This window comes from Camelina sativa, chromosome 13 (genome assembly GCF_030686135.1).
Source record: "Camelina sativa cultivar CO46 ecotype springtype chromosome 13, ASM3068613v1".
NCBI classification, from domain to species: Eukaryota; Viridiplantae; Streptophyta; class Magnoliopsida; order Brassicales; family Brassicaceae; genus Camelina; species Camelina sativa.
The window spans coordinates 26,563,535-26,587,610 of NC_141892.1; the positions used below are offsets into that span (position 1 = coordinate 26,563,535).

The 24,076-nt window shown below is 44.6% G+C and overlaps 5 protein-coding genes and 1 long non-coding RNA gene across 7 annotated transcripts; 3 read left to right on the forward strand and 3 right to left on the reverse strand.

Moving 5' to 3' along the window:
* Window positions 1-506: 506 nt before the first annotated feature.
* Window positions 507-2,308, reverse strand: LOC104737748 (putative receptor-like protein kinase At5g24010). The gene has a single exon (XM_010458002.2). The coding sequence runs from the start codon at window positions 2,195-2,197 to the stop codon at window positions 740-742; it is 1,458 nt and encodes a 485-aa protein (XP_010456304.1). The 5' UTR covers window positions 2,198-2,308; the 3' UTR covers window positions 507-739.
* Window positions 2,309-2,742: 434 nt separating this feature from the next.
* Window positions 2,743-3,885, forward strand: LOC104701472 (uncharacterized). The gene is made up of 3 exons (XR_015578402.1): window positions 2,743-2,877; window positions 3,184-3,583; window positions 3,686-3,885. It is a non-coding gene; the product is annotated as an uncharacterized LOC104701472 (long non-coding RNA).
* A 332-nt stretch (window positions 3,886-4,217) lies between these two features.
* LOC104737750 (uncharacterized) lies at window positions 4,218-6,263 on the reverse strand. Its single transcript, XM_010458004.3, has 3 exons — window positions 5,233-6,263; window positions 4,506-5,054; window positions 4,218-4,416 (listed from the first exon to the last, which is right to left on the reverse strand). The coding sequence occupies exons 1-3, from the start codon at window positions 6,124-6,126 to the stop codon at window positions 4,306-4,308; spliced, it is 1,554 nt and encodes a 517-aa protein (XP_010456306.1). The 5' UTR covers window positions 6,127-6,263; the 3' UTR covers window positions 4,218-4,305.
* A 993-nt stretch (window positions 6,264-7,256) lies between these two features.
* Window positions 7,257-10,149, forward strand: LOC104738569 (mechanosensitive ion channel protein 1, mitochondrial). 2 transcript variants are annotated; one of them, XM_087482044.1, is made up of 7 exons: window positions 7,257-7,451; window positions 7,703-8,389; window positions 8,485-8,762; window positions 8,950-9,050; window positions 9,197-9,304; window positions 9,504-9,725; window positions 9,867-10,149. In XM_087482044.1, the coding sequence occupies exons 2-7, from the start codon at window positions 7,713-7,715 to the stop codon at window positions 9,972-9,974; spliced, it is 1,494 nt and encodes a 497-aa protein (XP_087338170.1). In that variant the 5' UTR covers window positions 7,257-7,451; window positions 7,703-7,712; the 3' UTR covers window positions 9,975-10,149. The 2 variants fall into 2 exon arrangements, with proteins under 2 accessions (XP_087338170.1, XP_087338169.1); XM_087482043.1 differs by having other exon boundaries at window positions 7,260-7,451; window positions 7,698-8,389.
* Window positions 10,150-10,678: 529 nt separating this feature from the next.
* On the forward strand, window positions 10,679-16,058 carry LOC147930055 (uncharacterized). The gene is made up of 4 exons (XM_087482046.1): window positions 10,679-10,870; window positions 14,394-14,498; window positions 14,583-15,157; window positions 15,232-16,058. The coding sequence occupies exons 3-4, from the start codon at window positions 14,600-14,602 to the stop codon at window positions 15,400-15,402; spliced, it is 729 nt and encodes a 242-aa protein (XP_087338172.1). The 5' UTR covers window positions 10,679-10,870; window positions 14,394-14,498; window positions 14,583-14,599; the 3' UTR covers window positions 15,403-16,058.
* A 1,138-nt stretch (window positions 16,059-17,196) lies between these two features.
* On the reverse strand, window positions 17,197-22,683 carry LOC109130799 (uncharacterized). Its single transcript, XM_019240847.2, has one exon. The coding sequence runs from the start codon at window positions 22,678-22,680 to the stop codon at window positions 17,197-17,199; it is 5,484 nt and encodes a 1,827-aa protein (XP_019096392.2). The 5' UTR covers window positions 22,681-22,683.
* Window positions 22,684-24,076: the final 1,393 nt, after the last annotated feature.

Below are 24,076 nucleotides of genomic sequence, written 5' to 3' on the forward strand. Positions count from 1 at the left end.
CTTCTGTCCATGGATCTTGACATTGTGTTTAATCTAATTTTTATTGTCAATATGACGTATAAATGTATTTTGAACTACAGGGGATTAGAAGATAGTACAAGTTCGTATTTTGACTTTTGGGAAGAGGCCAAGGACCATGCAACCTTTATTGCTCAAACGCTATCTGATAATATCTGATCTCATGTTTTTGGTGAAAAAGAAAAAGGAAAAAATCTAATGGCATTCTTATATTATGGTTATGATGTAATGGCTGGATTCGGAGGTGGGGATCATGCAGTACGGTAACCGTACCATCATCATCATCCATGACATGACATCACCTTGTATAGATTATTGTTTTACTTGTTTAATCACGTCTATTTACACTAATTATGTGACAAAAGTTGCAATACTAATTTGGTTATTTAGAAACTACATTAGAAAAGCCGAAAAGGTGACTACAATTTTCAATTATAAAGTCTCTTACAGAAGTACAGTTTGTCTATCAAACAAAGTGGCATCAATCATGAACATAAATAAAAACATTTCCATTTCGAAAATTGCATCGAGTCTCTCCATATACATTGAACAAAATAAATCAGTTACATATGTATAACCAACACATTTTAACACCATTGTGAAACATTACAAACCTAATTAAGAAAAAAAAAAAAAAGAAGATTATTCCATCGTGTCAAAGTAGAAAATACTTCAAGGAAAAAGTGTCCATTGTTAATATATTCAACAAGCAAAAGCATCTTCAAGCCTTTCTTGCTATCAATTGATTCCCGGACTTGGGATTATCTTCAAGGACGTCCATGGACAGCTTAGTCCAGCCATAGTCATCTCTAGCTTTCTTCCTTCGAGCCACAATGTAGAAGCTCATAAATATACACATAAACGCCAACATTGCGATAAATATGCTTACGTTTCTTCTATTCGGGCAAGTACTCAGAATCATATCTGCTGAAACATACCCATCAAGACTACCCATTGAGTTATTCATCTTCATGATCTCAACACCGTTCAATATCGCATCAACTCCTTGTTCATCAACACTAGTCTTGTTTGATGGTCCAACACTTACTGTTATCGACGATCCTGAATGGCTGTTTTTGTTATTGTTGTAATCAGCAGTAGTAGGAACAACAACGAAATCAATGTAATACGGAGAAGCAAGGACATCATTCGCAGCATATGAGATATCGAAATCTTGGTAGGCCAAGTTCCCGTTAATGTAAATATTGAAATAGAGCCTGCCGAGTGATTTGCTAGCTATGTCACAGAAATGCATCCGAATGAGATACTTGTAACCACCACCCGCACTCACTGGGAAATCCCAACTCATATCAACCAACCCGTTGCTTCTTTTACCCACACGGGCAGTGTTGTAGACGTTATCAGGTCCAACCTCGCGGCTCGCCCCTCCAGGCCTATACTTAATCCTACCGGTGAAGTAAGCTTTCTCAGAAGAAGACCCATCAGCGGTTTTGGTTTTGAAGAAACCATCATCAGGAAGCCAAGTCCTCCACAACGTGTCATTAAAAGGAGTAACTTTTCTACCACCAACATTGATTCTGTACACAACTTCCATAGCCTGCTTAGCTAAACCATTGAACCTCTCAGTTCCATCACGAGATACAGAGGTCGCAACGTCAGCAATCAAATCCTTAGGCGCAGATATAACTTCGATGGCGTTAACGAATGCGAATTTCGAATCTTTACTAGGAACGAACCTGATAACGAGCTCACCAACATGGACCCAAATCAAGAATTCTCTAACCACCCTAGACTCATCGCCGCTAAAATTGCTAAGCACGACATGACCGTTGACGGTAACGTGAAACAGAGCGTCATCGAGATTGATCTTAGAGGAATTGAGACGATTGAAATGGAGACGTACCATATGAGTGCCTTCCTCGTTGACATTGAACTTGTATTTCCCCTGTCGCGCGAAAATCCTAGCGGTTCTGTAGATCTGTGGGACGTTCGGAGATCCTTCTCGAAGAGCGATTGAATCTTCGGATGAGAAGAACTTCGCGTTTGCGGCGTCTCCGACGAAGCGGCGGTTGTCGACGACGGTGTAGTCAACGTCGGAACCACAGTTGACGAGGTACTCATCGGAAGGAGAGAAAGAAGAGGCAAATACAGAAGAAGAAGAAGAAGATAGGAGGAAGACAAAGAGAAGGGATACGATCCTTGAGTAGAGGATCGCCATTGCAGTCCAATTCGATTTTTGCACAGATCAGACAATAAAAATCCAAATTGTAATGAAATGAAAACAAGAAAGAGAAGTCAACGCGTCATTCCAGCTGCTGTTCCGTCTTTTTGTTTTGTTCTTCTAATTTATCATTTTTTAATTTTAAAATTGTTCTAATGGGCCGGAAGCCCATATATATATCTAAACTGTGTTGATCCATCTGTGTACTATTTATAAGATTTAGACAGAGGTGCTGCTAGTCCTGGGCACATAACCGGAACCGAATGGACCAAACCGAACCGAACCGAAAATTTTCGGTTCGGTTCGGGTTCGGATATAGGGTAATAACCGAATGGATAATATTTCAAATAACCATGGATATCAGTTCGGTTCGGTTATTAACCGATATCCATTCGGTTACCCGAAACCTTAACAGATCACATTATATAGCCCACTAATAATTAGTTATTTACATATGTACAAGTCCAGTCCAATATCAACCAAGTCCAATTCGATTTTATACCATCTTAAGCCCACCATCTTAAACCCACCACATATATACACGTAAACCTAATTTTTTCGACCCACCTTGCCTCTTTTCTCATTCTCTCGACGCCGACAACCACAAGAACAAAGTGAAACATTGAACTTTTCTGATCTTCTCTCTCTGTTTCGTCAATTTGTTGGTTCTATTCAAGGTAAGTTATCATTCAATGTCGTATTTGTTTCTAGATTTTCATAGATTCAATAAGGTGATTGTTTTAACTTTATAGATTTTCATAGATTCGATTGTGTAGATGACTATTTCCTATTTCGATTGTGTAGTGCATCAATAAGGTGATTCGTTAAAATGAATCTATACTTCTGATGTGTAGTGACTGTTTTTGTTGCTTTCATGCCTCGATTGTGTAGATGAGTGACTGTTTTTGTTGAAATAAATCTATACTTCTGAATCTGATGTATGTAGTGACTATTTTTGTTGCTTTCATTTTTTGATTGTGTAGATGACTATTTCGTCCTCCCAAGTAGAAATTAAGACAAGGTCTCCGATGTGGGATCATAGAAACAGATGCAAGTGTAACTATTGTGCTATAGGGTTGAAGTGTGTGACCACTTCTGGAACTTCGAATTTGGCGAAACATCTTAAAACATGCAAGCCATACATCGCTTGGCAGCAAAGAGCGACTCAGCAAAATTTGAACAGCGGTAGTGGTGTAACTGTTGGGAACATGCAAGTGGGTAGAGTATCAGAAGCGGTTTTTAGAGAGGCATGTAATGAGATGTTGGTGTTAGGTGAGCTACCTCCTGTCTTTCTTGAAAGCATAGCATGGAGACACTTCTACAGACGGTTCAACTTTACCAGCCACATTCCAGAAAGACAACCACTCAAGATATTGTTCAAATGTATGTGAGCCAAATGACTCATGTACATTTCTTAGTATTCCTTCTTTTTAAGAACCGAGTATATTATTATGTATTCTGACTTTGTGATCTAATATATTTCAGGCAGTAGGAGAAAAAAAGAAGTTGCAGATGGAAGAACTACTAGTTTGATTCTACTACTTTTCAAATCTCAAACTCTAAACCTTATTCTTCTTTAATCTCCTTTAACTCTTTCTACCTTTTGAAACTTGATATCTGATAACATGTTCTTATTGTTTGGATTGTTGTAACTTTTGAACTATTGTACTTGTAGTTTCGGATAATTTTGGGTGTTATTTAGTAGGTTCGGATATTTAAGAACCAAAACCATTAATAACCGAAATTTTCGGTTCTGGTTCGGTTCTTATATCAACTATCCAAACCAACCCGAACCGAATGAGTACCGAACCAGAACCGATCCGATTAGATTCAGTTCTCTTATGGATAGTAAATTCAATATCCAAAATACCCGATACCCGAATAGATATACCCGAACCGAATACCCGAACGCCGAGGACTACGTGCTGCTATCGTTTTCTTAGAAGGAAAAAAATAATACAAAGACATTTGTAATTTTGTATACATTTTAAAAAAAGAAAGAAATAGTTGATGAATATTTTATCAAAGGATATATATTTTATTCCCTAAGTATATAAATATGTCACTAACAAACAAAATTCTTGTAATATAAAGTAAACAAGAAACTATTTATCAGAATAAGCCAAAATTTCGTCATTTGCACAAGCTGCCACATTGAGCACCATTGTTCCCTTCTTCCTTGTCGGCACTAATCTACAACAATCTCTCCTTGGTGCCTGATATCAACGTTTGACATTTTCTTAGAATATTTTTTTTTTCTAATAATCATATATAGTAAACTTAACAAAATAAAAAATAATTTTACCTTGTTCCACCTATCCGGATTAGGCTTTTTGTAGACAAATATCTGATTGATATCGGAAGGATCTGCTATTCCCCAGTCGCAACTAGGATACCATTCGTCGTGCCTCATATATTCGGTAATCGTTGTCGTCTGATCAGAAGAAGAATTGTTAAACGCGCGAGAGAGATAAAACACTCGCGGACGCTGACAGTCCGTGTATGTTATGGGACGCGTGTTGAAGGCAACGTTAGTGAAATCGTAGCGTTTGTGCCAATCGTTAAAAGTGCGAGTGGGCATCTCCATCATTCTTGCTGGCATATACGTACGCGTGATTTGAACTGTGTACCCCCACGAGATTGACATTGTCCACTGTCGACTTGTATCATAGCATACCGACTGCTGGACAAGACTCGCTGAATCGAGTTTCGCTGGGATCATCAGTTTCTTTACGGCGTTGACTCGGCTTGTTTTTGGGAATATAGGCTCGACTACGTCTAGGTGATGGATTGACACTATCGGCACTTGTGGATGGACTGATAATAAGCCTAGCAGATCCCCGTATACATCCATCTGTTTCAACAACGTAACACACATATCAATATATTCACCAATATTAAAGAATTGATTAAAAACAAACATTAATTTTTTAGAACTATTCATACATAAATTTAGTTGCACTAGTAGCAAAATTTACAAAAAAAATGTTTTAAAAAAACAAGAAAAAATCAAATAGAATAGAGAAAGGAACCTGGTGAAAGCCAACTTCTTTAGTGAGAGGAACACCAAGCTCGGCCATACAAGCATGAATCCGATCATCTGATCCATAAAGATCGGCGTATCTCTCGATACAACGATCTTGCATCTTCTCCAAAACCTTGGCCAGCGGATAGCTTATAGCAAACCCTCCTCCTCCGTACGCCATACCATACGAGAACTGGTGCAGATTCTGCAAATGACTCTCGGACGGAGCTCCGATGTAATAAAACTGCTTATGATCGTACTTTCTCAAAACCCTAACAAGATTCTCAGTGAAAAACACAGTGTCGTCGTCGCCCATCACCACCCATCTCACGTTTCTCTCCGCTTCCGTCCCGTTCAACATCCTCACCGTCTCCGACACGATCCTCGTGATCCTGATCGCTGATCTGTGGCCGTTACGGTAACGGTACTTGAAGCTCGACGTGTCGGAGGAGATTTTGATCGGAGGCAAGGCCGAGGAAGAGGAAACGGAATCATTGACGGGTGTGTCGAGCCAAACGGCGCCGTTCATATCTCCGTGAGGTTTCCACCATGTTTTCACGTATTCTCTACGATGCTTCCACAGATCTGAGGACGCGGCGATTCCGAATACTACGTGTTTGAGCTCTGTTTGTTGTAGTTCCTCGGGTTTTTGACCCGACCCGAGACGGATTACGGGTACGAGGAGAGTATTAGGGAATTTAGAAGGAGAATATGGGTTTAGGAAGGAGATGAAACTGAATGAGTATAACAGATATGAGACGAAGATCAAGAGGACGATCATCGCTGTAAACGAGCATGACGGTATTGAAGAAGAAGAAGAAGAAGAAGAAGAAAAGGGTTTATTAGATTTGTCGTATGAAAGTGGCTTTTGCTCTTTGTGATGATTGTTGTTTTCTCCCATAGAGATTTGATTACAAAAACTTTATAAGGGTTTTTCTCTCCGGAGAAGATCAGACACGTTTTTTTTGGATCAATGTAGCATTTGTGTAGCAGTGTTGGTGATGAGATCCATCCAAGCCTTTTTATCAAGAAAGAATGGACTAACGATGAATCGAATTTGGATTTTCATTTATTTTATTTTATTTTTTAATTTTTTAATTATATTATTAATTTTTTAATCTTGATTTATTAGCTAAAGGTGAGTTTTCGCCTCAGAAATTGACATTGTGATCATACTGTTATGGTTTTTTAAAAATAGAAAATCTCCTCTTATATATATTCCCAAATTAACTAGAGTCAAAGTTCTTTATTGTATATGCTAAGAGTTAAGAATAAACCATTATTACAAATTTACAATAAATGTAATTTGTAGATGGTAAATAACATGTGTACATTTATGATTAGATAGAAAGAGCGTTATCACAATCTATCAATGTTTTTAGTGATTCTTGATGAATTAATAATATCTTCTACTATATTTTTAGTGATTGTATTTCATTATAAGAAGATTTGTACAGAAAATAGATATATACTTATATCTTTTGTCCACATATAAAGATAATCATTGGTGTAATGATTATATTGTATACCTTAATTAGTTTATAATTATGTTGAGTAACGAAATGAGAGAACGACGAGTGGCAAATATGAGCTGTGGGTCTCACAACAAAAAAAAAGACATGGTGAGACGTTTTAGATGTTCGATCGTAGACAGACACGTCTGAAGGTTCAATCACAAGAATACACGTTAAGCTGCTTTCACCTTTTTTTGTTGTTGTTGTCATTGTTCATTTCATTTATTATACCCGAACCCAAACGAACCCAAGTTGTGTGTGCTCTCTCGCTCGTCTCTTTTTTTTTTTAAATTTTTTTAGAAAAGATCTTTTTGATAACAACACTTACATTTTGCATTAACCGGGGAAAAAATTAAAAAAAAATTATACATTATGAAACCGATTGTTTTTACAGAGCCTGCCACTATAATTGAAGCATTGAGCCCAATAAAAAAAACAATGTTGAAGCAATTAAGAAGGCCTAAGGCCCAATGGGGCAGAAGTTGAAGGGTGTTTAAACGACGTCGGTACGACAACGAGGGCTGGTGTTGTTGTTGACCGCTTTGTCTATGTTTTTTCTTGGATTGTGCTTATTCTTTCTTTCCCTCTTTGCCAAGCAAATAGTATGATTTATTTATATATGTATCTCCCACAGGTACAGTTGTGTTTTGGATTGAAGAATCGTCTCTCTCTAATCTTAGCTTAAGCCTATCATCATCATCATCATCTTCAGGTAAGAGATAGATAATCTATTCAATTTCTCCAAGTAGTGAAAGAAAACCCCATTGACTTGGATTTTTGAATTCCGTCCGCCATTATCGATGAATGATTCATTCTGCTCTTAATTCGTGAACTTGGGGGTTGTTCCTTAATAATAATAATAATAATAATAATGAGAGATTATTAACTCTTAATTGGGGAGGTTTTGAGAAAATTTAATTTTTAATTTTAATTTGTTTGTTAAAAAAAAAAAAAAAAGTGCAGAGATTCTCAAATGGCCGGAATTAGGTTAACGCTTCTCAAGTCACTTCAGAGATCGGCGAAATACTCGTCTTCTGCTTTCCGGAAGATAGAGCCTTCTTCTTCTTTCAGGTCCATTACTACTACCTGCGGAAACCCTCTTCTCGACGGAGTCTCCTCCTCTCACAGACCAAAAGCCTCTTCCATTGTCTCCGATTTGCGCCTGCATCATAATGCTATCCCTTTCTTAGGCCATTCCTCTTACGCAAGGGCTTTCAGCTCCAAACCTGACAATTTCGGAAGCATCGTTGCCCCTGCTGTTACTGGCACCGCTGATGGGAATGGCGACGTTGACTGGGTTGTCAAGGCCAAAGATGTCTTGCAGACTAGTGTCGACGCTGTTACCCAAACTGCTAGGAAGACTAAAGAAGCCTCTGATGATATGATCCCTCATGTTCACCAGTTCCTCGACTCCAACCCGTATCTTAAAGAGGTCATTGTTCCCATCAGTCTCACTATGACTGCTACTTTGTTTGCTTGGGTAGTCATGCCTAGTGTTCTCAGGAGGTTTCACACTTACGCTATGCAAAGCTCCGCTGCTTTGCTTCCCGGAGGCTTCTCTAACGAAGTTGTTCCTTATGAGAAAAGCTTTTGGGGAGCTTTGGAGGATCCTGCCCGTTACTTGGTCACCTTCATTGCTTTTGCACAAATGTCAGTTGCTTTTAACTTTCTTAGCAACATGATTTCTATGAATATTATGTTGTATAAAAAATAAACTGACTTGTTGATTGTGTGATATGTTCTAGTGCCTCGATGGTGGCTCCAACAACAATAGCAGCTCAGTACTTTACTCCAACAGTGAAGGGAGCAGTCATTCTCTCACTTGTGTGGTTCCTATATCGCTGGAAGACCAATGTGATTACCCGAATGTTGTCCGCTAAGAGTTTTGGTGGGCTAGATCGGGAGAAGGTATTGACTTTAGACAAAGTATCATCTGTTGGTCTTTTTGCAATTGGTTTGATGGCTTCCGCTGAAGCCTGTGGGGTAGCTGTTCAATCTATCTTGACAGTTGGTGGAGTTGGAGGTGTGTCTTCTCCTTCTCTATTTCAACTTACTTACTTGTTTTTCACGGCCTATAATGATAATTGCCAACTAGGAAATAAGGCCTATCGCCACCAGAAACATGTAGTCTTATCGTCTCCAAGGTTGCTAACGTTTTCTAGGATATTTTTTGCTCATAACATTATCAATTTTTATTTTGAGTTTTTCAGGAGTTGCCACCGCATTTGCTGCCAGAGATATCCTGGGTAATGTGCTGAGTGGTCTGTCCATGCAATTCTCTCGACCTTTCTCTATGGGAGATACAATTAAAGTTAGTTAAACTTGAATTTTCTTGTGTTACTTGCTTTTTGTTCTCTTCTTTTATTAAGTTTCCTAAAGCAAGCAAATCTATTAGTCATTCTCACTCGTATTTCTTTTCCTCAAGATAAAGTGTGTTTCTTGTTGCCACTTTTTCAGGCTGGATCTGTAGAAGGTCAAGTTGTTGAGATGGGACTTACGACAACGTCTTTGTTGAATGCCGAAAAATTTCCGGTTTTGGTACCCAATTCACTGTTTTCCAGTCAGGTGGGTTTATCTGTTTGGCACTATTCATCTTCATATCGCATAAGCTTATTCTCTCTTTTTCTGATTTTTACACTTAAAAGAGACACTGAGTTAATTAGTCGTGTCCGTTTGATTATCTCATTGTTTGAATCTTGTTGTTATACATTTTTCACGGAAGCAAATATATGATGACCCTTCTTAACTTGACTAACATATACAGGTGATTGTGAATAAGTCACGTGCTCAGTGGCGAGCTATAGCATCCAAGATCCCACTGCAGATCGATGACTTGGATAAGATTCCTGAAATATCAAAGGAAATCAAGGAAATGTTAAAAGCAAATACAAAAGTTTTCCTAGGGAAAGAAGCTCCCCACTGTTACTTATCGCGAGTGGAAAAATCTTCCGCTGAACTTTCCATTGGGTGCAATCTCAAACAAATGGTACACTTTTCTTTCTCTCTTTAACATTTTTGGAATGGGTATCACTACTGCTACTATTACTAGCGATCTTTGCCGGACAAAGTTAAGTAACTTGATGCGGTCGGTCGTTTTTAAAATAACATGGTGATTATTTTGTCTCAGGGGAAAGAGGAGCTATACACAACACAACAAGAAGTCCTTATTGAGTCGGTGAAGATCATACAGAAGCACGGTGTATCGCTGGGAACCACCTGGAATAAGGAATTCTGATCTGGAAGCCATTTTGCAAGATGAATCAAGAAATATGTGTTTTTTTTTTTTTTTTTTTTTTTTGTGTGTGTGTGGAAATTACTGAAAATCGTGATGACTTTTTAGGTTTCAAGAGAAAACATTCAATGTTGACTTTGCTTTTCTTTTGTTTCTTTTCCTACTAGTTTTTTGTTTATATGATTATAGTTCAATAGGTAGGAGGAGGAAGAAATAGAGGGTTCCAACAATTTCTATGTACAGCAAAAACACAGTTCAATATGCTCTTAAGCAGCAGGAGATTGCTCTTTTGATGTGTTTCGCAGTGCATGATCAAATCATTCAGCTTCCTAATAATAAATTTATCGTTTTCTCTTCTAGTTCTTATTTCCAATTTAAGAACCAAATTCAATAAAGAAGAAGATATGATTTGAACGTTTATATTTATTTTGATCATCAGGAGAATGCGCCATGAACTTGACCGTCTTTTTTTTTTTGGTAGTAATTTACGGATTTACCTATCTATTTTAAAATTATATATACAAAATATTAGAAAAAGTATAAGCATCTTTTTATTGAATGTCTTATCTTATGTATATTACTTTCCTTAAATCGTATATAGATAATATATTATATATACATAAAATGATAATTTATGATTCACACTTTTTTTTTTTTTTTATATAGAAACAACTAAAATTAAATATGCAAAAAAAATGATAAAAAGAAGTTGAGTTTAATACTAGGAAATAATAAGTGACCTGCTACAGTAGGCAAACTAAAACCTTTGTTAAGTCCACAAAGAACCCAAAAAAAATCAAATCCTTTTTAATTGCAGAGAGACTTCGTCTTCCCCCGCCCGCATAAGTTATCTTCTCTGCGATGATCTCCTAAAGGGTTTCAGGGCCTGAAACTGCAAGGTATATGATTACTCCCTCTCTCTGTTCCTTTGAAGCTTTTCTCTAATCCGTCGTAATAATGTACTTTCATATAATGATATGATGTCTCTCTTCTGATCAAACGCAAAAATTACCGCCATTGTTGATTAGGAACATCCTCCTTATTTTGAAAATTTTGTGTTTGGGAAGAAGAAGAAGAAAGGGGTTTGTGATGTTGATTGCGAAAAATCTCTACTTGCGTTGAAGCCAATTTTGAATTGCTTTATTTTAAGGAACCAACAGTGCTGTGTGTAGTTTACTATGGAGAACTATGGTTCGAATTCTCCATACCCTTATAAACCTCCCAATTCAGATCCATACCCACCACCATCGCCTCATCATCATGCCTCAACCTCTCATTCGGGTCCATTACACTACACCCTCTCTCCTCCACCACCCAGTTATTACTATGCTTCTTCTGATTACCAACACCAACCTCCTCCTCCTCCTCTTCCTGCTCCTTAACCTTACCCTTATCCTGCTCATCCCCAGCCTACCTATGGTTCTTATCAACAAGACCCATCCCAACTGTTTGTACTGGGGATTGCACAACACTAAATAAATATCGATTTTAGAGGGAAAGAGTGAAGTTTGTTCTTTATTAACGATAGGAATGCGAGGTCGTCACTAAAACGAGTCAAGATCGTGCTCGTCAGTTCACAGGAGAACTAACGAGTGAGTCACGACGAGCTCGGAAGCTAACAGAAAATTATACAGAGAATAACAAGAGTTTTTAGACGCAAAGTATTGCTCTCGGGGTATTGTACGTGAGTCCTCTCTCTTTCTCCAGTGAGTACTGTTTCTTTATATAGTGGACTGTAGACCGAGGGTTTTCTAGGGTTCCCATCGTGAATTCCCGAGATTGCCCTTTACGGATTATTAATGACTTGCATCCATTTTGGTCGGGCCGAAATCACAGAATTCGTCTTGTTGGGCTGAGTGGCATATTGGGGCGCAGCCCATGTCCAACAATAGTCCCCCCTTAGTCCGGAGAGCGTCAGTTTTTCTGCGATCGGCGGGCATGCTTGATTTATTTGTAATATGCCTGCTCGGCGCAGATCGTCTCGGATTGCTTCTGGGAAATGAAATTGCTACAATGATTCTTCCACAATCTCTTTTGTAACTTCTTCTGAAATTTCTTCTGTAATTTCCAGATTCATTTTTCGAGAATTTCCAGATTCATTTTTCGAGAGGCACTGGGAAAAATCCTTTGGTCTTTATTCTGAATGCGGTTTTCAATGATATCCCCGAAAAAGAGAAGAGAGTCGCGGATTGAGATGATGGATTTGACAGTAATTTTTCCATTTTATTTACTTATTTATGCACCTTCTTCCTTCCCATTTTCTTCACTTGCTCCTTCTTCTTCATAAAAGGTAATTTCTTCTCTCTCTCATTTATTACTTTCATGCTTTTACTTCTTTCTTTGGTCGATTGCATACCCAAAACCCTAGCCGCCGCCCGTCGATTATTCCTGCTTGCGAGGTCGCCAATGGTTGATCAGCCGGATCCGCCGTTGGTCGTCCATCGAGTTGAGCTATCAGCGCCTAACGACCTTAGAGATTTCGAGGTCGGCCGGAGTGAGACCCAGCTCGGCGAGGAGATTCGAGTGGAGAGATCTGAGGTCGGCGGATCCGAGCTCGGCGGATCTGAGCTCGGCGAGTTCAGGGTTCGGCGGATTGCGAGGTTTCCTGCGAGTGAGGCATTAGGTAGTCCCTCGGAGATTGACGCCGAGGTCGGTGGTCGAGTCGTTGGTGAGGTCGGCTCGAGGATTGGAGATTGGCGTAGGGATGTCGATCTCGACATGGAGAGCTGGCGGGCCGAGGTCGGCGACGATGGAATCCGGGATCCGGTGTTAGGTAGTTCTCGCGTGGTTGGGAGGGATCGGCGAGATGAGATCGAAAATGAAGATCTACGGAGTAATTCGAATGCGTTCGGCACTTCTTTTGGGATCGATATGGTCGGCGGGCCCGAGGTCGGCGTACCCGAGGTCGGCGTACCCGAGGTCGGCGTACCCGAGGTCGGCGTACCCGAGGTCGGCGTACCCGAGGTCGGCAGACCTATCAGTGGGTTTGATACTACAACCGCGAGGAATCATGAGGATAAGATTGATTTCGAGGGCGGAACAGTTGAGATGGGAGATCGGCGAGGAGGCGTGAACGAGGTCGGTGGTTCCGGGACAGGCGGATTCAGTGGCCCAGAGCTCGGCGGTCATGGGATCGATGGTGAACTCAGCTGTGATGAGTTCGATGGAGCTCGGCGAACTTGTGAGCTCGGCATTGAAGAGTTTGGTGGCAAATCGCTGCTTGGCATAAACGCGGATTCGTCAGGTGGTAGTGAGCTCGGCATGGGGCATGTTCGGCTGAGAATTCGAAGCTCGCAGGTTCCTGAGACCGTGGTTGGTGCCGAGCTAAGTAAGCGGCTAGATGGGTCTCGTTCATGCGGAACTGGGGTCGGCATGGAGGATTTCGGAGGTCACATTGATAATTCTAATCGCGTTGATTCTGACGCTTACTCCGACGATGGCGATCTCGATCTTATGATGGGGGGTCGCGAGGTCGGCTCGCTTTGCAGGAAGGTTGGCCGACCTTCTACGAGTTCTCGTGTTCCCGCACGTGCGTGTGGTAAGACTCTTGCGGGGATTCGACGCGCTTCACGAGGGAATCTGGTACAAGCTATAAGAATGCTTTCGATGACGTTGGTGTTGACATTGGAGCAGAGTGTGGAGATTTTGACAGTTTGGCCAACGACTACGATTTTGCTGATATTCTCGAATTCAGCGAAGATAGCGACAGTGGTTCTGGTGGGAGTCCTATGGACGTTGTCCCGGCCGAGGATACTGGTCCTCGTTCAGCTGTTTTGGGTCTTAGTGCTGCATCGATTGGTGCCAGTCTTTCAGCCGGTCCGGCCGATCACGGTCCTTCGTTGTGCACATCGGATACTATTGCCGAGATGACGCGGTGGTGTAAGATGCCCGAGGGTTTGGTTTTCCGATCTCCTAAACCCCACGAGCGTCCTTGGACGCCTCCAGCAGGTTTTATCGCCCTCTATGAGCATTATTTTACTGATTGCGGTCTTTGGTTTCCTCTGCCGGAGTTTTTGACGCGTTACTGCGCGAGGCGTAAGATAGCTATCTCTCAGCTTTCTGTGGGAGGTATCCGCAACGCAGCTGGTTTGGCGATACTGGGTACCGATTGTGGCGTCGAGGTTGATGTACATTTCCTTGAGGAGGCTACCAGGTTTACGAAAGTCAGAGGTAGTCCGGGGTACTTTTATACTAGTGCTAAATCGGGTTATCATATCGTCACCGGAGCTGAGAAGAAGATTTGTCATTGGCAGCGTTACTTTTTCTTTGTCAAGCTAGATGAGACTTCGGTTGACAACCTCGATATGTTTTACGCTACTGAGTGGAATATGGTTCCCGGTAGCTTTGCTGTTTCTTATCCTTACTTGTTGATTTTCTTTGATTGGCTTCTAACACTTATCTTGTTTTTGTTGTTGCTTGCAGAGCCTGTCGTTCGCTTGCGTGCTCATCCTCCAGGTTTTTTCGACAATCTTAGGAAGATCAGAGCGAGAGGGGCGATTGATTGGCCTTCGTTTACTCAGAAATCTCGTGAGTTTCTTGCTTGTTCTGTTGTATCGATTGTTGCTCTCCTTAGCGGTTATTGGGTCGTCACATTTTTGTTTTCCTTTTTAGGTCTACCGTGCTTAGGGATGGGAAAAGTTAACACTCGACTTCCTCGATACGCCGATCAGTTCAAGAAGGCCGTTGATGCTGGGTCTTCTTCGCGCGCTGCCGACACTGAAGTCGTTGACCCGTCAGCCGACGGAGATGTCGATCTGCGAGTTGCAGGAGATTTGAGATCGGCGGAGGTAGCCGCTACCCGCACCGACAAAAGGGCTGCCAAGGTTCCTGCTGTCGTTCCGCGTGCGCAGAAGTCGCGTGGCGAGGCTTCTGATGCCCTAGCGATCGTCGCCGCTGATTCTGGACGTCCTACTCCATCGAGGAAAAGAGCTTCTCATGGTGAGGTGGTTGCTCCCGATCCCGAATCGTCCAAGAGATCTAGGAGGGATGGCATACCGCGCGACACCACTGAGATTGATGATTCGTTCTCCTTTTCTTACAAGACAAAGGATGAGTTGTTTATCAACAACGTTACTGCTTGTGGTGAGCTTGCTAGCAAGGTTCGCGGCTCCTTCGACTCGCTTCCCTCTGTGGGTTCTCTCTATGATCCCGAGCTGTATCGGTCGTGGGCTCGGAAACACTTCCAGGTTGGTATTTCTCTTTATGTTCTTGATTGGCTTTTCCCAATTATTATCTTGATTCTTTATTTCTTGTGTTTCAGGATGGTGGTGGCGTGAATCGTATGGTCGTCTCGTACGAGCGTCGCATTGCCGAGCTGGAGAAGCAACTTGCTGATTCTCGTACCTCTGAACCATCGAGGGGTTTCTGCTGTTCTTACGAAGCAAACTGCCGGTTTCAGGAAGCAAGTGGCCGATCTCAAGGCTTCTCTTAACGCTTCCCGCTCTCGTCTTGAGCAGTTTGAGGTTGATCACGCGTTTCAGAAGGCGCAGTTGCAGCAGCTGCAAGCAGAGCGGCATGGCATTGATGTCGAGGTTGCCGGCTACAAGTCTCGTATTGAGAGGATGAGGAGGCATATTATTGACAACAGAGCGGCGCAGGAGTCTCTTCTGACTTTGAGCCAGGTGAGCGGCACCTATGATTGTCTTCAAGAGCTGGTGAAGAGTGGTACGGTCATTCCGTCGAAGACTTTGCTCGGCTTGGAGGCTGACGTGAAGATGTGGGAGGAGAAGGTTCTTGGTTTCGATATTGCCGATGTTTTGGACAGCGACCTCGAGGCTCTTCCAGAGACCGCGATCGTTCCTACGAACCTTCAGGCGGCGGAGGTTCCCGTGGTTGTAGGAGAGGAGGTCGTCATGGCAGGGGCACCTGCGGGCTCGGGCGCTCAGGTTGCTGCCGAGCAGTGACTTGCTTTTGTCTTGTTTTATTAGAACCTATTCCCGTTTTGTAGCGGATGTTGGGCCGTTTAGGCGATGTATTTTCTTTTTGGGACCTTGCATTATCGTTGGATTGACCGGATATTGAGCCGTTTAGGCATTGTACTTTTCCTTTTTGGAACTTTGCTATGTTTTATCCTCTCATTTTTTGACATGCGTTGATCGTTTGATGGATGAGCGTTCTCGTCGTGAAGCGGCAGTGATTGCAAGGGAGATTCCTGATCTCGAAGAGGGTGATCTTGAACCTCTTAACACTAGACCATTTGAAACTAATGCGGAGATCGATGCTTGCCGAACTCGGATCGACGTATTGCGTCGTTACATTATTCAGCTAGAGTGCACAGACCATATCTTTGTTGAGGGCAACCGTGCTGAAGGAATCTGCACGTACCTTGAGAGCATGGCTGCTAGAGGTGTGGACGTTCCACTGGACACGTTGGAAGGTTTGCGTAACGATTGCCGAACCTTTCGGGAGACGGTCGATGGGCTCGAGTTCGATGTGCCCTCTAATGCTGATCTGGGGATAGATGATTGATCGTCTGTGCGCGATGCTTATGCCGAGCGTGGCTTTATGTTGCTTGTTTTATTTTGAATCTATGCCGAGCGTGGCCTTTTGTTAGTTGTTATTTTGAACTTGTGCCGAGCATGGCCTTTTGTTAATCGTTATTTTGAACTTGTTCGCTCTTTGGTTATGGAATAAAATTGCGCTTTTCCTATCTTTGGTATCGAGTTGTACTTTACGGTGCAAGACGTCTCTTGGCTTATCCTATTACGTGTCTCGAATACCAAATGTTTAGGGTGGTAATCGAGATGAGCTCGTCATACCTTTTAGGTGCGGCCCTGGTGTCCGGCTTACCCTGTGTTTGCCACGAGGTCGGCAAGAAAGTGCGAGTGAGAACCCGGCTTATACAAACTTAACCGCCTGCTAGCTGAATGCGATCTGGGTCGGCTTATTTTGTGCGGATTATTTCGCCGCTGCATCCATGAGGAACGCGTTTTAAATCGTTCCCTTGGCCAGAGGGTCGATGTAAGAGCTGGACATCTCGCTGAGACGGACTCGTTCGAGAGAGCTCGTTTTTGTTTTAAAGTTTTCAAACTTTTGTTTTAATTTTTATTATTATTATTATTATTATTATTATTATTATTATTTTTTTTTTTTTGGTATAGCTGTGCCTTCTGACGGGCTGCCTACGTACCCTTAGAAAGGGATCAAGCCATTCGTAGTTCGTATTACAGAAGTTGAGCTCGGTAGTACGAGCGGTTTTTTTTTTTTTTTGACGATGCTTCGTCTTCTAGTGGTAATAACGTTTCAGGTTTCCGAAATTCCATGAACGGGGAATGGGGGTGCCATCCAAGGTGAGGAGCTCGTAGACGCCGGGAGTGACAACCTTGGAGATCAGGTATGGGCCTTCCCAGTGGCCGCCCATTTTACCGGCATTTAGCTCGGCAGTGTTTTCAAAGACTTTCCTGAGGACGAGATCACCTTCATCGAAGTGGCGAGGCCTGACTTTCTTGTTATAGAACTTCGCCGCTTGTTGCTGATAGTTCTGGATTCGGGTGAGTGCTCTGCCGCGCTCCTCTTCGAGAGTATCTAGAGTATCGAGCATCATTTCTGTGTTCAGAGCAGGGTTATGGACGAGCATAGAGCGTCGCAGGGTTGGCACGCTAATTTCCTCTGGTGCAAGTGCCTCCATTCCGTACGCAAGGGAGAACGGGGTCCGTCCTGTAGATCGGCGGGGGGAGGTATGGTGCGACCATAAGACACCATCGAGCTCGTCAGCCCAGAGACCTTTCTTATCCTCAAGTCGTTTTTTGAGTCCGTCAATGATTGTCTTGTTGGTCGCCTCGGCTTGTCCATTTCCCTGCGGGTACCGAGGAGTAGACTTGCTCAGGCGAATTCTCCATTTCGCGCAAAAGCCTTCGAATTGTAGTGAGGTAAACTGCGTGCTGTTGTCAGTGACGATCTCGTACGGGAGTCCGTGTCGACATATAATGTTTTTCCATACGAACTTTTGGACTTGCTCAGTTCCGATTTTGGCAAAGGCTTCTGCTTCGACCCACTTAGTGAAATAATCCGTCATAATCAAGATGTATTTCTTCTGACGAGAAACGGGGAGTGGTCCGACGATATCCATTGCCCACCTCATGAAAGGGTATGGCGGCGTTGTTGTCCTTAGGAGCTCGGTCGGCGCGTGGATGATGGGAGCATGGCGCTGACATTTTTCGCACTTTGCGACAAATTTCTCGCAATCATCGTTCATGGTAGGCCAATAATGACCATTGTTGCGTATGCGCATTGCGAGCGCGCGAGCCCCAGAATGATTGCCACCGGAACCCTCGTGGACTTCTCTCATTACGTCATCGACTTCTTTGGGACCGACGCAGGTCAAGAGTGCGCCAGATGCAGTCCAGCGAAAAACGTTACCATCCAAGAGAGTGTAATGTGCGCAGCGGGCCCGAAGGCGCCGAGCTTCCCATTTGTCGGATGGAGCAATGCCATCGGCGATGTAGGAACGGATATCTGCTTGCCAGTCATATGATCGTTCTTTTGGTTCGGAACTGGTCTGCCCTTGATTGACGGACTCGTGCTCGGCAGATACTTGTCCTGTTTCTCGTTCGGCAGAAATTCGTTCGGTGGATCCTTGTTCGGTGGATTCCGATTCTTCAGCTATTTGTTCGTTGGATATCAGCTCGGTGGATTCTTGTTCGGCGGACTCTGATTTTTCAGCTATTTGTTCGTTGGATATCAGCTCGGTGGATTCTTGTTCGGTCGACTCTGATTCTTCAGCTATTTGTTCGTTGGATATCAGCTCGGTGGATTCTTGTTCGGTCGTGCTTCTAACAGAAGTCGATGGCGCACCGGCCGATGGTTCAGAGATACGCAATGTTAGCACGGGAGGACCCTCACCTGTTCTTTGTTTCTTTGAGGATGGCATGTTGATGCTCGCATCCTCCATAACCTTTTTCTTTTTATAATCTTGAGCAATGGGATCGATGTTCGTTGGGAGATTGATGCTCGGCTGATCAATACTCTCGACAGGAATGATTCGACGGAGGTCGGGGTCGGATGTTGAAGCGAGGACGGCCAGGGCGTCAGCTGGAGCATTGTCGCTACGAGAGATTTTTGTCAATTCAAACGACTCAAATGAGCCGGACAGTTCCTGGACAACCTTAAGGTAAGCGTCCATTCGGTCATTCCTGCATTCGTAATCGCCGCTGAACTGGTGAGTTACTAGTTGCGAGTCGCAAAAAACTTGTAACTTCTTAACCCCGATTCCACCTGCCAATCTCATTCCTGCGATCAGGGCTTCATACTCGGCCTCGTTGTTTGAGGCAGTGAAGGCGAGCCGGAATGACTGTTCGAGTACTTCTCCTGTCGGCGAAACGAGATGTATTCCGATCCCAGAGCCGTGTCGGGAGGAAGCACCATCGACGTGTAACGACCATTTCTCTGCGCGCGGAGCCCCTGATTCTAGTTCAGGGGAGAGCTCAACCAAAAAATCTGCGAGTACTTGAGATTTCGCACAAGTGCGATTCTTGTATTCGATATCATATTCGCTTAATTCCACTGCCCATTTGGCCAGGCGACCTGATTGACTCGGACTGTGGAGGATGGTCCTCAACGGCTGGTTAGTTAAGACTTCAACAGTGTGAGATTGGAAGTATGGACGTAGCTTCCTAGCCGAGATAACTACGGCGTAGGCGAGCTTCTCCAAGGTTGGATATCGGAGCTCAGCTCCATCGAGACTTTTGCTCACATAGAAAATGGGATGCTGATCTCCCCTGTCCTCTCTAATGAGTACACCGCTGACCGCCGAGCTGGAGACAGCGATGTACAGGTAAAGCGTTTCCCCCTGATCAGGTTTAGCTAGGACTGGAGGAGTAGCGAGATAGTTTTTGAGCTCCTGGAAGACAGACTCACACTTATCATCCCACTCAAACTTTTTGTTGCTGCGAAGCAGCTGGTAAAATGGTAGACACTTGTCGGTAGATCGTGAGATAAATCGATTGAGGGCGGCGATTCGCCCAGTAAGTCGTTGAACTTCTCGAGTATTTCTTGGAGATGGTAGGTTGGTAAGCGCCGAAATCTGTTTCGGGTTAGCTTCGATACCCCTCTTGGTGACGAGGTATCCTAGGAACTCTCCAGAAGTTACGCCGAACGAGCACTTAGCTGGATTCAGCTTCATGTTATATCGGTTGAGAACTTCAAAGCACTTAGCGAGATGTGAAACGTGGTCGGCAGCGTGAGTTGATTTCACCAGCATATCATCGATGTACACTTCCATTGTTCGGCCGAGCTGGTCGGCAAACATCCGGTTGACAAGGCGTTGGTAGGTCGCACCAGCATTCTTCAGGCCAAACGGCATAACCTTGTAGCAGTAAGTGCCTTGATCGGTGATAAAGGCCGTCTTTTCTTGATCGTTTTTATGCATCATTATCTGGTTGTACCCGGAGTATGCGTCCATGAACGATAGAATCTCGTTCCCCGCGGTTGCTTCGACCAGTTGGTCGATTCTTGGTAGAGGAAAGCTGTCTTTTGGGCATGACTTGTTAAGATCGGTAAAATCGACGCACACCCGCCACTTGCCGTTCTTTTTCTTCACAACTACTGGGTTACTTAACCAGTCGGGGTATTTGACTTCTCTGATGGACCCAGCCGTGAGTAGTTTTTTGATCTCTTCGTTAACGACGGTCGTACGCTCTAGCCCGAGTTTTCTTCGCTTTTGCTTGACCGGTTTGAACGTTGGATCCACATTGAGTTCGTGACATGTTATGGTGGGATCGATTCCGGTCATACTGCTCATGCTCCATGCAAAGGTTTCGACGTTTTGGGACAGAAACTTTACGAGCTCGTCCTTGATAGTCTGCGGCAGGTCGGCACCGATCCCCACGCAACGAGTCATGTCGGAAGGGTCGATGTTTACCTGGATGATTAGCTCGGTGTTGGGACGGACGCGACCATCTGGCTGCTCGGCAGGGTCTGAGATTGCGAAGGTGCGGGCACTGCGCTGTTGTCGTTCGATGATGAAGCAAGTTCTGGCGATCAACGGGTCTCCTCGTAGCGTGAATATTCCTCTTGAGGTTGGAAACTTTACGCACTGATGGTACGTCGACGCCACAGCTTTCATCCTATGCAACCATGGAGTCCCCAGGATGACGTTGTAGACGATTGGTTTATCGATGATGGCAAAATTGATGTAGTGCATCGTTCCGCCTACGTAGACTGGTAGCATGATCGTACCAACTGTCATAACCGTGTCGCCGTCAAAGCCTGTGAGGGGTTGGACGTCATGATCGGCCGTTCGCAGGTCTACCTCCATCTGAATTAGTACGTCTTTGAAAATGACGTTTACCGTGCTGCCAGTATCAATCAAGATTTTGGTGACTATGCTTTCACCAATTGTCATCTCGACTACGAGGGGGTCGTTGTGCGGCCCAGCTAGGCCTGACGCATCGTCTTCTGTGAATGTGATCGGCTCATAGGTTGTAGTCGGCGGTGTACTTTGAGCCATCCAGTCCCGCTTCACTACTAGTCCCCGCCGATAAGCTTTGATGGAACGCACCGAGTCTCGGCAAGTCGTTAGGCCGCCCATAATCATATTAATTCTTCGGCGCGGAGCTGGAGCATTTGGGTCGTCGACCGGCTCGGGGTTCCTTTTAAGGGTTGGTGCTGGGGGCGGGGGCAGGGGTAGGGCCCTTGTGATGTGCTGTGGCGCGGGAGCTGTGCTGTACTGCCTACTGGGGTTTTCGTCCTCAGGGTTAAAAAATTGACCATCTCTGTGGGCCGTTGTTAGTCGTCGCTCGTGTTCGACGTCAATGTGGCCTCCCTTGAATTTATCCAGCAGTATTTGCTGGAGGGTGCGGCATTCTTCAGTGGTACGCCCTGCTCGTTTATGGTAGTTGCAGTACTTCTTTCCACCCTTACCCGATGGGTCCCGGACCCATTTGTTATTCCAGGGTTTCGATGATGACGCATGGGGGTCCTGATCGCTAACAGCAAACGCTTGAGCTTTCTTTGCTTTTTCCAGCTTATCAGCGTATTCCTTGTCGAAGTGCTGACGAGGCTCATGATGCTCGTCCTGTGCCTTTTCCTTTCCTTTGGCCGATTTTGAGGTTGGCGGTTCTGGCAATGGTCGGTTCGTTCTCGATGCGCTTTCTTCGTCCAGCTCGATGTACCTGTTGGCGCGGTGTAACGCGTCGTCCAGGGATAGGGGCTCGTGGATGATGATGTCTTCCCGAAATCGGGAACCGTGAGTAAGAGCATTACGGAGAGCTGAGATTGCTGTGTCGTCGGCGATCGAGAGTTTCGAGACTATTCTTTTGAATCTCTCCATGAATTCCCGGAGTGACTCGTTGCTTTGTTGAAACATGTTCCAGAGGTCGGCATTCGAGGCACCTCGAATCATGAACGTGGAATGGTGTTGTAGGAAAGCGGTTGTTAGCTCGTGATAGCTTCCGATCGAGTTCGGCGGGAGTCGGGAGAACCATCCTAAGGCCTCGTGGGCCAAGTTTTCAACAAATAGCTGGCAGCAGCCAGCTTCGTACTCCTCCTCGCTGAAATGAGCTCGGCCAATCGCAACACTCATTGAAGTTAAGAACGGTTTTGGATCATCCAATCCATTATACGGGGCGAACTTGAATTTGTTCACGTAATGAATGCGAACGCGGGAGATCCGTGCTGTAAATGGCGAGCGCTGGACTTCCTCCAGTACTCGATCGAGATTGGGAGCGGAGCTCGTCGCCCGATGTACTCTCGAGGAGAGCTCGTGGAGCATCGTCTCGAGGCGCCGTATTGTTTCATCCTTGAGGTCTCCCTCAGACTGTCGGGCCGGTAATGTCGGAGTCCGTGGGCTTCGGCTCCGCTGGCCTTGACGGTCCTGGTGTTCGTCAGCTGGTTCCCGCCTGCTACGTCGATCGATGGATCCTACGACTATAGACGCTGGGCGGCGTCTGTGGCCTTCGTAGCGTTCTTCGACGGACAGCGGCGCAGGGGGCGGTGGATTCGCGTGCTGCTCGCCATGGTCGTTCTCGCTCCGGCGCTCGTTCCGTCGTTGCTGGAGCCTGCTTATTTGATTTTGCGATGCTTCTTGTGCCGCCACGATTGCTTCGAGCCGTTCATTTGTTCGCGCTTCCTGACCGTCGAGTCGATCGAGTATGACTTGCATCAGGTCGTCGAGCCCGCTCCTCTGGATGGGCAAAGCATTGGGGAGAGTGGCGCTGGGGTGAGCGGCGGCGTTGGTGAGAGTGGCGCTGGGGAGAGCGGCAGCGCACGTGAGGGCGGCGCTGAGGAGAGTGGTGGCGTCAGTTACCAGCTGGTCGGTGACAGGTCCGGGTCCGGCTGCAGCAGTTGTAAGAGGCTCGAAGGGCGCGTCGGGCGCTGGCGGAGGTGGCGTGCTCGGCAAGGGGCCTTCGGCTGAGACGGTTGAAGAAGGTAGAGGTGGTACGGTTCGTGCTCTCGTTCGCCCCCATCGCTGCTCCGTTAGTTGCTCCGTCGGTTGCTCCGTTGCTTCGTTGAGATCGTCGCTAGGGTTCGTCATGAATCTTGAAATTTCGAGGAAGTGAGGACCGTCGGTTTTGATTCGTCAAAAAGAAGTGTTCTACTCTCGCCCCACGGTGGGCGCCAATTGTTTGTACTGGGGATTGCACAACACTAAATAAATATCGATTTTAGAGGGAAAGAGTGAAGTTTGTTCTTTATTAACGATAGGAATGCGATGTCGTCACTAAAACGAGTCAAGATCGTGCTCGTCAGTTCACAGGAGAACTAACGAGTGAGTCACGACGAGCTCGGAAGCTAACAGAAAATTATACAGAGAATAACAAGAGTTTTTAGACGCAAAGTATTGCTCTCGGGGTATTGTACGTGAGTCCTCTCTCTTTCTCCAGTGAGTACTGTTTCTTTATATAGTGGACTGTAGACCGAGGGTTTTCTAGGGTTCCCATCGTGAATTCCCGAGATTGCCCTTTACGGATTATTAATGACTTGCATCCATTTTGGTCGGGCCGAAATCACAGAATTCGTCTTGTTGGGCCGAGTGGCATATTGGGGCGCAGCCCATGTCCAACACCAACCTCAACCACAACATAGTATGAGTCATGAGAGTGTCACCAGTGCTACTTCCTCTTCCCCATCTCTTTACCCTCCTCTCGATGATCTTTTGCTTGGTCTCA

What these genes read in the sequence shown, in the direction of transcription:
- LOC104738569 (XM_087482044.1), top strand. Translation starts at nt 7,713, where the DNA reads ATGGCCGGAATTAGGTTAACGCTTCTCAAGTCACTTCAGAGATCGGCG. An exon ending in TTCATTGCTTTTGCACAAAT is followed by an intron (nt 8,390 to 8,484) that starts GTCAGTTGCTTT and finishes GATATGTTCTAG; the next exon opens with TGCCTCGATGGTGGCTCCAA. An exon ending in ATTCACTGTTTTCCAGTCAG is followed by an intron (nt 9,305 to 9,503) that starts GTGGGTTTATCT and finishes TAACATATACAG; the next exon opens with GTGATTGTGAATAAGTCACG.
- LOC147930055 (XM_087482046.1), top strand. Translation starts at nt 14,600, where the DNA reads ATGGGAAAAGTTAACACTCGACTTCCTCGATACGCCGATCAGTTCAAG. An exon ending in GGGCTCGGAAACACTTCCAG is followed by an intron (nt 15,158 to 15,231) that starts GTTGGTATTTCT and finishes CTTGTGTTTCAG; the next exon opens with GATGGTGGTGGCGTGAATCG.
- LOC104737750 (XM_010458004.3), bottom strand. Translation starts at nt 6,126, where the DNA reads ATGGGAGAAAACAACAATCATCACAAAGAGCAAAAGCCACTTTCATAC. An exon ending in AAGAAGTTGGCTTTCACCAG is followed by an intron (nt 5,055 to 5,232) that starts GTTCCTTTCTCT and finishes TTGTTGAAACAG; the next exon opens with ATGGATGTATACGGGGATCT. An exon ending in ATCCGGATAGGTGGAACAAG is followed by an intron (nt 4,417 to 4,505) that starts GTAAAATTATTT and finishes CGTTGATATCAG; the next exon opens with GCACCAAGGAGAGATTGTTG.
- LOC104737748 (XM_010458002.2), bottom strand. Translation starts at nt 2,197, where the DNA reads ATGGCGATCCTCTACTCAAGGATCGTATCCCTTCTCTTTGTCTTCCTC.
- LOC109130799 (XM_019240847.2), bottom strand. Translation starts at nt 22,680, where the DNA reads ATGCTCCACGAGCTCTCCTCGAGAGTACATCGGGCGACGAGCTCCGCT.